This window comes from Ceratotherium simum, chromosome 17 (assembly GCF_057802395.1).
Source record: "Ceratotherium simum simum isolate JZ-2026a chromosome 17, ASM5780239v1, whole genome shotgun sequence".
NCBI classification, from domain to species: domain Eukaryota; kingdom Metazoa; phylum Chordata; class Mammalia; order Perissodactyla; family Rhinocerotidae; genus Ceratotherium; species Ceratotherium simum.
The window spans coordinates 52821481-52836986 of record NC_141916.1 but is presented as its reverse complement, the minus strand read 5'-3'; the positions used below and the strand labels follow the sequence as shown (position 1 = coordinate 52836986).

The 15506-nt window shown below is 44.0% G+C and overlaps 1 protein-coding gene across 1 annotated transcript in view; it reads left to right on the top strand.

Moving 5' to 3' along the window:
* Positions 1–13729: 13729 nt before the first annotated feature.
* Positions 13730–15506, top strand: part of SLC2A3 (solute carrier family 2 member 3) — a 77706-nt gene continuing 75929 nt past the window's right edge. Inside the window, exon 1 of the mRNA XM_087442796.1 lies at positions 13730–13803. Within this exon, the coding sequence (XP_087298922.1) occupies positions 13783–13803 (21 nt within the window). The 5' untranslated portion in view covers positions 13730–13782. The remainder of the gene's footprint in view (positions 13804–15506) is intronic.

The window sequence follows — 15506 nt, the reverse complement described above, 5'->3', positions numbered from 1 at the left end:
GGCACACCCCCCACACCCTGCCTGTTACTCGGGGGAAGAGGGGAGGAGCCTCTCCCAACCAGGAGTTGTCTCCTCCCCCTTGGGGGAGTCCCCCTCCCCCCTCAACTGGATCTTTCGAGAGTGGAGGGGTCTTGCTGTGTGCCGAAGATTCGAGCGGAGGGGCTCTGCCCTGTTCCACTGTCTAGATACAAGGAAGTTGAGGGGGAAGTTCCTCCCCTCTCCTGAGAGGCTGAAAGCCGATTCCTCTTCTTGCTCTGGAGTGTCCTCCCTTCGGAACGTGAGGATTCCTCTCCCCTGTGAGTACTGGATAGGATGCAGGGTGCCTACTCCATAGGCATATCCCTCCTCCTCTCTGCCTCAAAAGTCCTGAAGTGCTGAGAGTGTGTGTCTGGAGGGTGGAGGCACGCTGGGCGGTCTCAGTCTGTCTGCTTCCTTTCGTCAGGATCACCCCTCTACTTCTGGAGGTCTATTCCCGGGCCAGGATGGGGATTTTCCTCGCCTCTAGGAAGGAGAGACTCGTCCCCTGTAGGGGTCTCTTCTTTCCCTCCCCCGGGTGGTAAGGGTCTTCTCTCCAACAGGGAGAGGCTGCTCCCGTCCCCGCTCCCGCCTCCGCTCCCGGGGTGCCCCAGAGGGTGGGGTTTTCGTACTCCCCGCTCTCCGTCAGCTGGCCTGGGCAGCAGGGTCCGGGAGGCCGCGGTTCCCGACGCCCGTCACTGGCTACTGTGGCCGCAGCGCCTCCTCTAGTCCCGTCCCGTCCGGTCCGCTCCCTTCGGCGCGTGGGGCTCCCCGCGCTGCCACCTCTCGGGCTCCGGCCAGTCCGGGCTCCCGGGGAGCCAGAAGGCGGACGGACAGTGTCAGGGCTCGGCTCGGGCTCGGGCTCGGCTCGGCTCCGCTGCAGGCCCCGGCTCCTCCCCGGCCTCCGCGCCGCGCTCCGCGCCCCTCCCCCTCCCCCGCCCGCCGGCCGCCGCCGCCGCCGCCTCCCGGCGCAGGTTAAGGAGGAGCGGGCCGCGCCGCGCCGCCAGGGTGCGCCGCGCGGGGACCGCCCGCCGCCGCCGCCACTCACCTCCAGCCGCCGGCAGGCCACTTCGCTCGGTGCAGCACGCCATCCACCGCGATGACAAGCCACTGCTCTCTATCGGGAGGCTCCCTCGTTCACACCCAACACTGTCAGTTCCAGTTGAACACTCTAATTCTGGTACACTGACCTTTTTTCATTCTGTTGTATTCTGTATAGAGATGAACATCTCCGGTTTTCTCAGGAATGTCTTTAATGGGCTTCTCTTTCTCCTGAGATAGTTTATAAAGAGTTATGGGGTTGGGGCGAAGTTAATATGTTACCGTGATATCATTCTAGAGTTCAATAAATGCTTATTGAATGAATGTATAAAGGGATAAATGATTTATAAATGCATAAAGGGATAAATGAAAGTGTAACGGAGAAAACTCTGGACCAAATATCAGAAAATCTAGATGTATAAAAACTTGTGCAAGGCCCTTGTTCAGTGGAATCTTGGTCAGCGAAGAGGGGACCTTGATATTCGCCTTGCCTACCCTATAAGGCTGTTGCAAAGATCGAATAAGGTAATGTATGCGAAAATGCTTTTTCAACTATACAGTATGCAAAGGATACGAAATATGAGTACTGTTCAGTTCATTTGACAATCCTGTAACATATCTTATCCTGGTCACAGAGATAGAATCACAGAGTATAGGTCTCATTCTCTGCCCCTTCCAGAATAATCCCCACTCAGAGACAGAAAATGCCACAAGAGCGCCCACCTCTACTTTGCCTTCTGGAGTCATATTATTCCTCTGCAAATTCTTATATATTTCAGCCTGTGGCCTATTAAACTTACCTTAATCTATCATACTTTCTATCACATAAAATAATATGAAAGCAAAAATATTATCCGTAAATATTCGAATTGCTCAAAAAAAGACTACATACTCAAGATTACAGCTTGATGACTGCATTTCACATTTAGATGATAAAGTCTTTTTTGTCTTCTGGCTGAATATATAATACTGTATTTTATTTAAATTATACATATACATATAATTACATTATATTTACAATGTACCAGGCACTGAGCTAAGCACTCTGCATGTGTTATCACATTTAATTCTTCTAGCAGTCCCATAAAGCACTATTATTATACCTATTTTACAGATGAGAAAACTATGACTTAGAGACATTGACTATGTCTGAGTTCACATGTTTAATACGTAGCAAAGTCTAGACTTTAACAGATCTAAATGACTCGGAAGACCTGGCTCTTAGCTTCTATTCTGCTGTCTGGAGCTGTCAGAATTAAAAGTTATCCTTAAACTTAAAAGAAGTGAAGCCCATGTGAGCCGTTTCTCCCTGCCCACCCTTCCCTTATCCAGATTAAAGCTGTATTGTTTTCCTGTCTTTGAAACATTAACTCATTCTCTCATACACAGATAATTTGGCATCAAATGCTTCTTGCTATGCATTAGATGTTTTGGAATGTTTCTTTTTGCAACTCTTTTTGACATGTATATGGGAATTTGGGGGGCAAGGGTAGAGAGGTAGAAGTACTAAAAATGGAAAAGCTAGGGAAGGATTAGACTCTCTTTTCCTGGAAATTTAGAAAAATAAAAATCTCAAGAAATCATTTGATATATACAAGGTATTTGTTGCAGCATTATTTATAATGGTAGAAAATTAGAAACAACTTAAATATGCATAATAGGGTAGCTGTTCCGTAAACTGTGGTACATCTACATAATAAAATACTATTTAGTTTTTAAAGGAGTAATTGTGTGTAACTCTGGAAGGTAGAATTAGTGACGTTTTATATCTTCTTTATCATTTAGATATTTTTAAATGGTCATGTATTATTTTAAAGAATCAATTTCTTTTCATATATCTGAATATATTCCAGTGAGAAATCATGTTTAAAAAGTTTGTATTGGGCCGGCCCCGTGGCTTGGCGGTTAAGTGTGTGCGCTCAGTTGCTGGCGGCCGGGGCTCGGATCCCGGGCGTGCACCGACGCACCGCTTCTCTGGCCATGCTGAGGCTGCGTCCCACATGCAGCAACTAGAAGGATGTGCAACTGTGACATACAACTGTCTACTATGGCTTTGGGGGAAAATAAATAAATAAATAAAATCTTTAAAAAAAAAAATAAATAAATAAAAAATAAAAAAAAATAAAAATAAAAAAATAAAAAGTTTGTATAATACAATCATATAGTTGCTTTTTAAAATATATATGTATGTGTATGTATATATGTATCTGTGTATATACATACACAGACACACACACGCACATAGATGGATATACACCAAAGATGTGAGCATAAAGGTTATTTTAATTTACCTCATTTTCTGCTATATCTATAATTGGTGTTTGTACGGTTTTTGCTTTGTAATTTTTAACATTATAAAAAACTGATAAGACTGATTTTGTTTTCTTTTTTCCCTAAAACCGGGGAAAGCTCTTGCTTTCATTCTCCCTCACTTTCTATAAGGAGAGTGATATGGAGCAGAGTACAAATATGGTCACTTGGACACGCGAGGAATCAAAGTGTAAGGATCCACCCTTCTCTGTACTAGAACATATTATATAATTCTTCACAAGTGTTAGTCTACCTTGAGCAAAATGCTTCTTCATAATATTGGAGATAATATGCCATGATACAGATTTTGGAAGCATTTATTAAAAACCTGTGTATTATATGAAACATAGTGGATAAGATTCATGTATTCAAATCCCAGGTTTGGTACTCAATAACTAAGAACTTAGGTCATTTAACTGCTCTATTACTTAGTTTCTTCATCAGTACAGTGGGGATAATAATAGTACCTACTTCGTGGTGTTGTGTAGGGACTGTGCGACTTCATGCAGGTACACTAATGCTTTGAGGTAAGTGCAGGAGGGAAGGGAAACCTAGAGATTGAAAGAGGCTTAACAGAAGTATTAACCAAATGCAATATATATGGATCAAGAGACATATCCATCAAATGCAATATCTGGGCCTTTCCGGGGAACCTGATTTGAACAAAGCAGCTGGAAAAAGTTTTATGAAGCATTTGGTGAAATTTCAATCCTAACTTTGGTGATATCAAGGAATTATTGTTATATTTTAGATGTGTTCATAGAATTGTTATTATTTTTTAGGGATCTTTATCTTTTAAAGATGAATACTGAAGATGTTGTCATGAAATGCCTGAAATTTGCTTCAAAATAATCAAGTGATGGGGGAGAGAGGTATAGATGATAAAAGACTGACCAAGTGTTGCTATTACAACATGGGTTGCTTTTTTCTTTTAAATACTATTCTCTCTACTTTTGTATGTGTTCGAAATTTTACAAAATAAATAGTTTTTTTAAATACTCTTTCAAAAGTACTAGACCATAGTAAGGACTATGTAAATAATTACTATTATTATATGCTTTGTATTTATATTATCTAATGTTTGTTTACACCTTTCAGATTACAGCATGTTTTCATTTACACAATGTCCTTTGGTACTCACACGAAACCTGGGAGGTAGGTATTATCATCCGCATTTTACAAATGAGAAGACTGAACCAGAGCCAGGACTGCAAGGCTGCATGCAAAACATACCACCTCCACTCTGCAGCTTCAGGGGGCCCCTGGTAAAAGGAGTAGGAGGTAACCGACTAGTGGGGAGAGAACAAACGAACACACAAATGATTCCCTTAGAAATATCTATCAGACAAAACTTGAGCTCACATTTGCACATCAGAAAAATTCTAGCTGCTATGTTAAAAGGCAATCTCAGGAGAAAAGCAGAAGAGATTAAATCATAAAGGAAAAGTTCTCTCCAAGGTTTCTATTTCCTTTGTACAACTTATTAAGTTTTATTATTTTAACTTTATATCCTCTACCTAACCTGTTTATTCTTCCTAAAAATAAGACTAGAACTAAGGCTGGAGGACAGAGATGAGAAACTGTGTGGCAAGCGAGGTTGGGAGGCAGGAGGACGTCATAACCCAGTTGTTTTGAGGCCCAGACACCCAACAGTTCTGATCCACCTTAAGAAGCTCTAGCCTCTCCTCTAGCTGAGCAGGCACTCAGCTCCTCCCACTCCCGTGTCAGCTCCGACCCGGGAACGTGGGGAAGGGAGGAGAGACGCACTGAATGGAAAGATTGGCGCCAGAGGCTGCAGGGTCTCTCCTTCCCCCTACTCTACCGGCACGGGGAGGAGCGTGTAAAGCACAGGCCATTGGGGTTTGGTTCTTTTCCGGAGGGTTCAGGATGGGGATGTGTTGTACAGAATGGGGGGGGGGGGGAGCAAATGAGGGGTGTGGCTCATCTTGGGGTGGGGTCGAAGGGAGACAAAACTGAGGCATTTGAGATATACAGTATGCGGTGATCATTAGTCGAAAATTGTAAGTTCTTGAGGTCCGGACGCACCTCTTCGAACCATTTCCAAAAGAGGGGGCAAGTTTTCCGTTCTCCGCCCTGAGTCCTCGTCTTCGTTTTAATTGACTGGGTTTAAGGGAGGCTGGGCCCGAGCTTGCTTGTTGATTGGCTACATCAGTAATCTATCAGGATGACGCAAGCAAGGGGTGGCTATTTGGGGAGGAAGTGAAGATTATTTTGGTACCTCCTACCCCAGCTACTGATTGGTTGAGATTTGCAGTGATGTAAAACAAGGCATAAAAATGTCCACTAAAGGGAAGAACCTATTGGCGGTTCTCGCAGGGACGTTGTCTAGGGCGGGACTGGGAAGAGCCAGCCGCACTCTGTTATTGTAGTGAAGGACCAAATTGATTGCAATCCGGAAATGAGTTTAGAAGGGAACTGAAGGAAAAAGGAAAATCTGCGGCACTTTCCTTGCCCTCAAGCAAGGTCATTTCCTGCACGGGATCGATAGTTTCTCGTTTACTCAACGACGTCAGCGTGTACCTTGGCTTTCTGAAATATGGATGATAATTAAATTCTTATGAGCCTTTGGTCCCAAAGCCTTTGGTCCCACCTACTTACATTAACTAAAAGAATGAATGAGACAGCGGAAAGGAAAAGCATGGGGTTTAACCCTGCCTTTAGGGAAGGATAGGGAAACTGAGGCTCTCATATGAAAAGCTAAGATCACAGTATCCAAGCAGGTAGGTTCCTAAAGAAACCACTCATATAATAATTGGAGAGGGTGGGTGGAGGAGAAGAGAACTGTGAAGATTTGTCTGAAGGGAGGGTATTAATCACACACAGAAACCATCCTGGGTAGGGAGTGTATTTTATTCATCCTTGTTTCTCTGGTGCCTGGCAGTGTCAGATACATAGCAGGTGATCTGAACCAAACCAGAATGAGAAGACTTTTATAAAGTATGCTGGACAAATTCTAAAGATGCCAGGCCTTTAGAATATGTTTTTATGATCCTGGAAAAATGTTTCACACTAACTTATCATCTGGGTTAATCCAGCCATAATTGAGAGATAGATGTGCTTCCCAGACCCACTGTGGAAACCATGGAAGCTACCTACCTGTGAAAGTGTTACTATTTTCTCCTTAACACCCAGAGGCCTTTAAAAGCCGAAGGGCAGTTGGGGGGTGGGGGGGGTTAAGGATTAAGAAAATTTTCAAGAATTGTGTCTATGAGAGAAAAATGCATTTTGTTCCTAATGTTATACGAATTATACAAAATTATTTTTAGGTTAATAATTAATACACTTACAGTATTGTCACTTTCCCTTTGATGATGTCCAATAAGCCAAGGCAGAAATTGTTTCTGAGGGGACCTGGAGCCCAGCACCAAGTCTAAGGAAAAAAAAAACTGTCATTGTTCCTAATTGCAGATCCAAGCCCTCCAGCATGTGAAGATAAACCAGTGGCATCTTGATTGGTGAGACCATGAGACATTGAGTCAGAAAGAATCTTGGGCCTTAGAAAAATCCTCAACCTCCTAGCCTAGCTGCTCCCTCCTCCTCAACACCCACCCCCACACCGGCCTTGTGAAACAGTAATCATGAGTTTCTTGCCTCTCCGGAGGCCCAAGGAACAGCTACAAGGCCTCAAAAGACCAAGGATGAAAGGACCAGGTTATACTGTATTTGACATTTATGGAAAGAAGAAAAGGGAAAGCAGGGGGATAAGGAGGGGCTGGTAGAGGCATAGAAGGGACAACGTACTTCCTGTTGTTCAGTCAGGTATTCTATCAGAGTTGGTTGCAGTAAACAGAATCCACTTTATTTCAAGCAGAAAAGGCCTTACTACAGGGACATAGTGCTTACAAAGTCATTGGAAGGACTAGAGGAGCAGGGTCTCTGCTGTATCCCAGAAATGGCTCCAAGAATGAGATTACTCAAGTCTCCCACCAGGGAAGCTTCAGACAGCTGAGGAATCAGGAGCGTATTGCTGAAACTGTTAAGTTCAGGAACACAGTGCCCTAGCTGTGATCCAGGAATCAGGAAGCTGACACTGCTTCAGCAGCCGTCAGTGGCCACGAAGCTAGTGAATGGATGCTGGAACACTGCTGCAGAAAAACCCAACACTCAATGACCATGCTGGCTAGCGGCAACAGCCACTGCAGCGAGAAGATGGCCCCTGCCTCACGGCTACTTTTCAAGGCTCTTGGGTGTGCAAATTATTGATCAAAATTTACAACTAGAATCCTAGCTGCAAGAAAATCTGGGAAATGTAGTTTTTGGTTTTCCAGCCTCATGCAGTACAGGAAGGCATATAAAAAGAAGACAGAATGTGGGTCAGTCATATCCATGACAAGTGTATATGTAACTACATTTAAAAAATGTCCTTGGTAATAAGTAGAATGAAAGGATTCAGAGCTAGAAGCAGCACAAGAATGAAGCAAAAATCTGTTTTAGACTTTTTCATGTTATAAACCAATAGGGACATAAAGGGGAGCAGAGAACTTTTTATATTGTCACATAAAGATATTACCAACTACCATCTACCATAACCATCATTTCATAAAAGAATTAACATTTTTGGGGCCGGCCCAGTGGCACAGTGGTTGAATTCGCACACTCCACTTCGGTGGCCCGGGGTTCGCAGGTTCGTATCCAAGGCACGGACCTACACACTGCTCATCAAGCCTTGCAGTGGTTGCGTCCCAGATACAAAATGGAGGAAGATGGGCACAGATTGTTAGCTCAGGGCCAATCTTCCTCACCAAAAAAAAGAGAGAGAGAATTAACATTTTTAACACCAAATAGGTGGGAGGGTTATACTCTCAGAATTTAAGAACTGGATACATTTAACTCCAAGAAAAATACTACCTTGTCCTATCCTTTCTCTGAACACTTTGTTCCGGTGTGGCGGGGCTATGAAACCACCTAAGTAGTGTAAGGTCACTGCCCCTGCAGGGAAGAAACTTGCTTCTTATCCAGCTCTGCTTAGGACTTGCTGAATAACCTTGAACAAGTCACTTTACCCCTGGGCTTTCATTTATTGCTAACTACAAATAGTATTACAGATAAATATTAACATTTAGGAGAAGAAAAGGTATGGAAGAAAGTTTCTAAAAGGAACATATAATAAGAAAAATTGTTAATTAAAAAATAAGAAAGGCCTTAGATTAGTGGACCTCTTAGTTCCTTTACAGTTCTAAAAGTCTATTATTTAACTTTTTTCTGGAATCCTAATAACCCTCTACCTGGACTTCAGCTTGAAGATTTTACTTATGCCGACTAGTCCCATTCAGCGACCCAAATTTAATAAGAAAAAGCACTGATTTTTTTTCTTGTCACTCCTTTTACCAATTGTCAATAAAATATAATCCAAACTCTTCAGCCTGGCATTTATGGCCCTCCTCAACCTGGTCCTAACCCATATTTCCCACAATTCTCTGTCCCCCAAAAAGAACTGACATCCCTGAATAGGTGCCTTTATTTCTGTTACCCTTTCCCCCCCTTTCATTTCAACAAATATTCATAGAGTTTATTGAGCATCCTCTATGTGCCAGACTTTGTGTTATATACTTCAGCAGGTTCAAAGATGAATCAGGCTCAGCCCTTACTAGAGTGACGGCCCATACCAAGTGGCCCAGGACCAAAAGTCCCTTGTCTCGGGAAACCCCTCAGTCCTAGGAAAACTGAGACAGTTGATCTCCCTAGCCCCTGCCCACAAGAAATTATGAGGATCTTAAGATCCCTTCTAACTCAGAAACTCTGCCTAGATGCATACTCTTTTCCCCAACCTTCTTCCAAAGTAATTATTTTGGACTTCCCTAACAATTAGCTTAGTATCAAAGACTATTCCCAAGCAATGACTTCTATGTGTGTACCACCTCCTAGATCATGAACTCCTGGAACGCAGAGACATCTTTCCAGGACTCCACAGTGCTTACTAGGGCCTTACATATAGTGATTATAAAAGGAACGTATGTTGAATTGATTAGAGGAGAACTTGGACAAATTAATACCCCAGATTTTGGGCCAGCCCTGTGGCTTAGCGGTTAAGTGCTCACGCTCCGCTGCTGGCGGCCCGGGTTCGGATCCCGGGTGCGCACTGGCGCACCGCTTCTCTGGCCATGCTGAGGCCGCATCCCACGTACAGCAACTAGAAGGATGTGCAGCTATGGCATACAACTATCTACTGGGGCTTTGGGGGGAAAAATAAATAAATATAAAAAAAAATACTTCAGATTTTTCTTTTTCTTAAAAACTTTTTAAAGTAATATATATATGGAAAAATATTCAGTTGGATGATTGTTTTTACAAAGTTAACAGCACCCAGACCAAGTCACAGAACACACCCCAGAAGCCCTGGTGTCCCTTCCCAGTCACAACGCCTCAAAGGGTAACTACAATCTAGATTCATGACACCATAGATTAGTTTTGTCTGGTTTTGACCTTTATATAAATGGATTCATTCCATATGTTCTCTTTTGCACCTTATTTCTCTCACCGAACTTTCTTTGTGAGATTCATCCATATAGTTGCAAGTCACTGTCATACATTCACTCTTATTGCTGTATAATATTCCATTGTGTGAATATACCACAATGTATTTATCCATCCTTCTCTTAATGGACATTTAGATTATTTCCAGTTTGGAGCTATTTTATATACTGCTGAGATAAACACTCTAGTATCTATTTTTTGACAAACACTTGTACGCATTTCTCCTGTATATACCTAGGAGTGGAATTGTTGGGTCATAGGGTATGTTCTGGTTTAATAAATATTAAGTAGCTTTCCAAAGTGATTGCACCATTTTATCAATTTATACCCCCATTAACAGTGTATGATAAGGGGCTGCCCGGTGGCATACTGGTTAAGTTTGGACGTTCTGCTTCGGAGGCCTGGGGTTCGCCAGTTCGGATCCTGGGCACAGACGTACTCATTGCTCATCAAGCCATGCTGAGGTGGCTTCCCACATAGAAGAGCTAGGACACTACAGCTATGATACACTACTATGTACTGGGGCTTTGGGGGCGGGGGGCGGGGGGCAGGTGGGGGGGACAGTATATGAGAGTTCTGGATGTTCCACATCCCATCTCACGTTTGGCATTCTCTCTTTCTTTCCTTTTCCTCCTCCTTCATTTTAACTGTTCTGGTGGGTGTGCAGTGGAATCTCATGTGGTTTTAATTTGGAGTTCCCTGATGACCACTTCAGTTGCGCACCTTTTCATGTGTTTATTGTTCACTGGGATATTCTCTTTTGAGAAGTGCAGGGTAGACCTTTTTAAAAACCTTTGTCACTATCGACTCATCCCTTTACTAAAGGCCATGCTATCACGGTGAAGCTACAAATAATTCCAAGTTAGATTCAGGGGAGAACAGTCTCTCCAAAACACTTTGGTATTCCGCGTCTTGGGGTCCCCCTCGCCTGGACAGCACCCACGAGGCAGCAGGAGACGACTTTTATTACTCCTAACCGCAAAACTCTAAATAGAGTTCTTTCCAAGAGGTGCAGGGAAAGACAGTTGGGCTTTTCATCAGAAAAGAGCTCCTAGGTCCAACAGAACTCCCAGAAATTGCCCTCCGCCTTCTCAGCCCCGACTGGGGCCCGCCCCGCCGGGGTATCTAGGGGCAGCATCTCCGGGGCGAGGAGGCGGTCAGGGGGACGGGTATCTCTTAAAGCAGAAATGTTAACACCCTCTTAACGGCGACGCTGAGGATGGTGGGGCCCGGAACTGTTTCCCCGTAAAGGGTTCCCCGCTCTCCTCGCCGGTAGGCGCCTGAGGGGGCGCCGGGTGGGACGCGAGGCGGCGGCCGGGCCGGTTAGTTTGGTGTGAAGGTGAGAAGCAGGGCTGGGGCCGCGGTGGCCGGGCCTCGCGAGCGGGACGCCTGCTCGGACCGCGGGTGGGTGCTTGCGTGTTGCTTACGGAGGGAGCCGGGTAAACCGAGTCACGTTTTCCTACCGCGTCAACGGATCTTTCAAAAAAGAATCCTTGGCATTTCGAAGCGGCGCGGGGGTCCTAACGGCTGCGCAGCGGGGCCGGCGGAAGCGCGGTGGCGCCGTCGCTGCCACTCCCGGGCGCGGACCAGCCGAGCGGCGTGGGTGGCCCTGGAGGTGGGCGGTTGAGCGGAGCCGCAGGGCCCAACCGCAGTTGCCGGGGCCGGTGGGGGGAGCGCGGCGCTGTCCCTGTGGCCGGCAGGTGGGAGGACGAGCTTCGGAGCCGGGCTGCGGTGGAGGCGGTGGTACTCAGAGCTGGGCTGGGCTAAGGGAGAAGGGTCCTGTGGCTCTGGAGAAACTAGCAAGTAGCCTCAGAGCCCTGGAGAGAATATTTGTCATTTCCTGAGCACCTGCGGTGTCCTGAGCCCTGCTCCAGGTGCTGGAGATCCCGCAGTCACCGAGGTGGACAAAGGCCCTGCCCTCCTGGAGCCTATATTCTAGGGAAGGGGCAGACGAGAAAATGCATAGATAGACAGTAAAATGCCAGACGGTGATAAACCTTATGAAGAAATTGTATACCAGGAAATGGGGAGGAGACTGGTATATTAAATTGGGGAGAGGGAAGGGGGTGGATCTGAGAAGTCCTTTCTGAGGAAGTGTCTTTTGACCAGAGACCTGAGGGAGCGGCAGAAGAACAATGCAGGCAGAGAGAACTGGACCAAGGAAGAGGGAACTGTGTTGGCCTATGAACGATGTTTACCAGGAGTTTAAGTGCTATACAGATGAGATTAGCTTTGTAGGTTTTTGCAAGATGAAAATTAGAATTTTCTTAGAAAATTAAGAATCATTCATTCTTTCGGTGCTGAATTCATTTGGCACTTTATTCCTGAAGTGTAAGAGAAAGGGAGTAAGCGCAAGTGCCCTTGGCAAAATACTGTTGTTAATTTTGTCCCAGTTTAATACGTCCACTGAATTTAGAATTTCCATTGGTTTTTCAAAGAGTTCATCTGAGTTAATTTTACAAATAACTAAGTAGCACCTCACTTTTTAAGAAAAGTGTATTTATTTGAGTTAAAAGTGTTGTGGAGTTTTTTTGGTTTTGTTTTTTCCCAAATGAGGATGACCTAGAAGATGAGAACTAGCAGCCAGAGGAAAGGAGAGAGATGAGGCTGGGGATGCGAAGGCTGAAGAGAAAAATGAAAAGGAAAAGATAGTAAACAGACTGGAGAATAGTCAAAGCAATGGCCTGTCCTAAATCTCCTTCCCCCTCCTCCTAATAAACTCAGGAAATAATCCTAGTGCTTCAATATACAGCATCTCAGCTGATCCTCAAAACTATGCATCCAAGTCAGGAGAGCTGGTAGAGGAGGAAACAGACTCACACTTGATAACTGGTTAAGCAGAATCATGATTTCTGACTCCACTACAGCTCACTGAGGCTATTTAGGCTAGGGTGAATCTACGAGGAGGTGGCTGATTTCAAATATTTTATTTTTTTTATTTATTTATTTATTTTTTTTAATTTTTTTATTTATTTTTTCCCCCAAAGCCCCAGTAGATAGTTGTATATCATAGCTGCACATCCTTCTAGTTGCTGTATGTGGGACGTGGCCTCAGCATGGCCGGAGAAGCGGTGTGTCGGTGTGCGCCTGGGATCCGAACCCTGGGCGGCCAGCAGCGGAGCGCGTGCACTTAACCGCTAAGCCACGGAGCCGGCCCCTCAAATATTTTAAATTTTATATGGCAAAATAAGCCACCTTAAATCACAGAATTTTTTTTTTTTTTTTTTTTTTTTTGGTGAGGAGGACTAGCCCTGAGCTAACATCTGATGCCAATCCTTCCCTTTTTTCTTGAGGAAGATTGGCCCTGAGCCAACATCCGTGCCCATCTTCCTCCACTCTACATGGGACGCCGCCATAGCACGGCTTAACAAGCGGTGCCTTGGTGCGCGCCTGGGATCAGAACCTGCGAACCCTGGGCCGGCCCCATAGAATTTTATTTTTTAAATTATTTTATTGAGGTCGTATTGGCTTATAACATTGTGTAAATTTCAGGTGAAACCACAGAATTTTATAACAGCAAGATCACCTACTCCAATCCCTGCTCATTTTGCTGATGGGGAAACTGGTAGTTAGTAACAGAGCAATGACTCAAAAATATAGAGGTCTGTTTTCACCATATTGAGCTCTCTTTTCTCTCCCCAGAACCCTTAACTTGATAAAATACTTCCACTGACTACTGAACAAGTGCAAGGAGCTTTGTTGAGGACCCCAGAATTGGGGCATCATTAGAATTATATGAGGTTTCACCTTCTTCCACAAGTATTTATTGGTGTGCCCATTGGCCAGGGGGGCTAAGCTACAGCCTCTTCTCTCAAGGAGCTTAAGTAGATAGAGCAAATAAATAACTAGCCAATTACAATTTACAGGAAGCAGTACCTCGAAGAGGAGTTGGAGGGAGTCAATTCTTAATATAACAGAGAGATGGAGAGCAACAAACGGGATGTGAGTATTAAGAATTTATATTAGATTGGTATCACATTGTTTTGTCATGGTTATGTTAATCACAATACCTAGCATCTTCCTAAATTTTTGTTGTCTTGATAATGTGTGACATAAGTGGTGGTGGGAGAGACTGTTGCAGCCGATGGACTTGGTACATTCCCACGTTCTTTCTGTTCACAATTAATTAGTATTTGCCATTGGTGGCATTTCGTGCTTTTAATATTATCAAGAACAATAAGAATGATAAAATATCCATGTTCAGCATTGTAATTGTGAACAGGCCTCAGTAAAATTATACATAGCTGGTTTTGAGGGAATCTCCCTGAGAAGAGCCATGGCTGTAAGGGTGTGGTGTGAAAAGTAATATATGAATGTGCATAATAATAATAACTGTTCTCATAAAGCAGACTTCAGAGTGTAACTGAGTTGTATTGCTTGCGAAGCATTGTGATGAAGATCCACAAAAAGGTATTAAGTAACGTATGAGCCTTTGGAATGACATGGGAGTAGGATAGGCATCATCTGGTGGTTAAATCAGGTGGCTGAATTTCCTGAGGTCAAGGATTCACCATATGTGATCACATCTAGAAAGACTTTAAATGAGCTTATTCTCTGGGAATTCACTGGTGTCTTGAGTGGCTGGCATCTCAGACTGCTGAATTTTTGTCCTGAACTTTTTATGGTCATGCTCAGAGGAGCAGAGGGAGCAATTGCTCTTCCTATTAGCACATTTTCCAGGACATGTGTCTTGGAAAATCTAACAAGTCAACACGTTTTTAAAGATGATATGTTTAGATGACAATTGTTAAGACTATTTTGGAAAAACATTAGAGGAAGCACTGTAAGAGCAAGATATGAGACACAGAAATTAATGAAAGCATGATCCTTTTTTTAATGTCTTGACTCCTCCACTAATCAAGAGCAAAGATGCTGTGCCCCTTGCCCACCTCAGCTCACCCCTAACCTCCCCCTGCTGCATATTTATTTAATTTAATAATTAGATTTGACTACTTAAGACTAGGAGTAACTTTGTTTTCCATTTCAAAAATCATAGGATAGGGGCTGGCCCCGTGGCGTAGCTGTTAAGTGCACGAATTCCGCTGCTGGCGGCCTGGGTTCCGATCCCGGGCGCGCACCGATGCACCGCTTGTCTAGCCATGCTGTGGTGGCGTCCCACATAAAGTGGAGGACGATCAGCACGGATGTGAGCTCAGGGCCAGTCTTCCTCAGCAAAAAGAGGAGGATTGGCATGGATGTTAGCTCAGGGCTGATCTTCCTCACACACACAAAAAAAATCATAGGATAGTCTACCTCTGTTATTTGTGGGCTCCCCAATTATGCCATCCTTATCATTATTAAGATATCATGTATCGTTGTTGTTGTTTTGTTTAAAAAGAAGTACGTGCCTGTGAAACATTCCAATAATACAGAAGTTAAAGGACAAAGTCCCCTGAATTTTGGTGGGACTTAAGGATAAGTGAAGGTTTAAGATGGTTGTTACTGGCATTAAAAACGGTGATTTTACTTTTGGCAAGGCCATTTTGACATAGCCAAATATAAATGGCTGTGAAAGTTTATTCTATTTCATACCTATTAGCCATACGCTATAGTTAGCTCTTTGAATGTCCATCTTTGCCGATTATTGTGACAATTAAGTTAGATAATATATTCTAAGCATCTAACAAAGTATTTGGCATATTGAA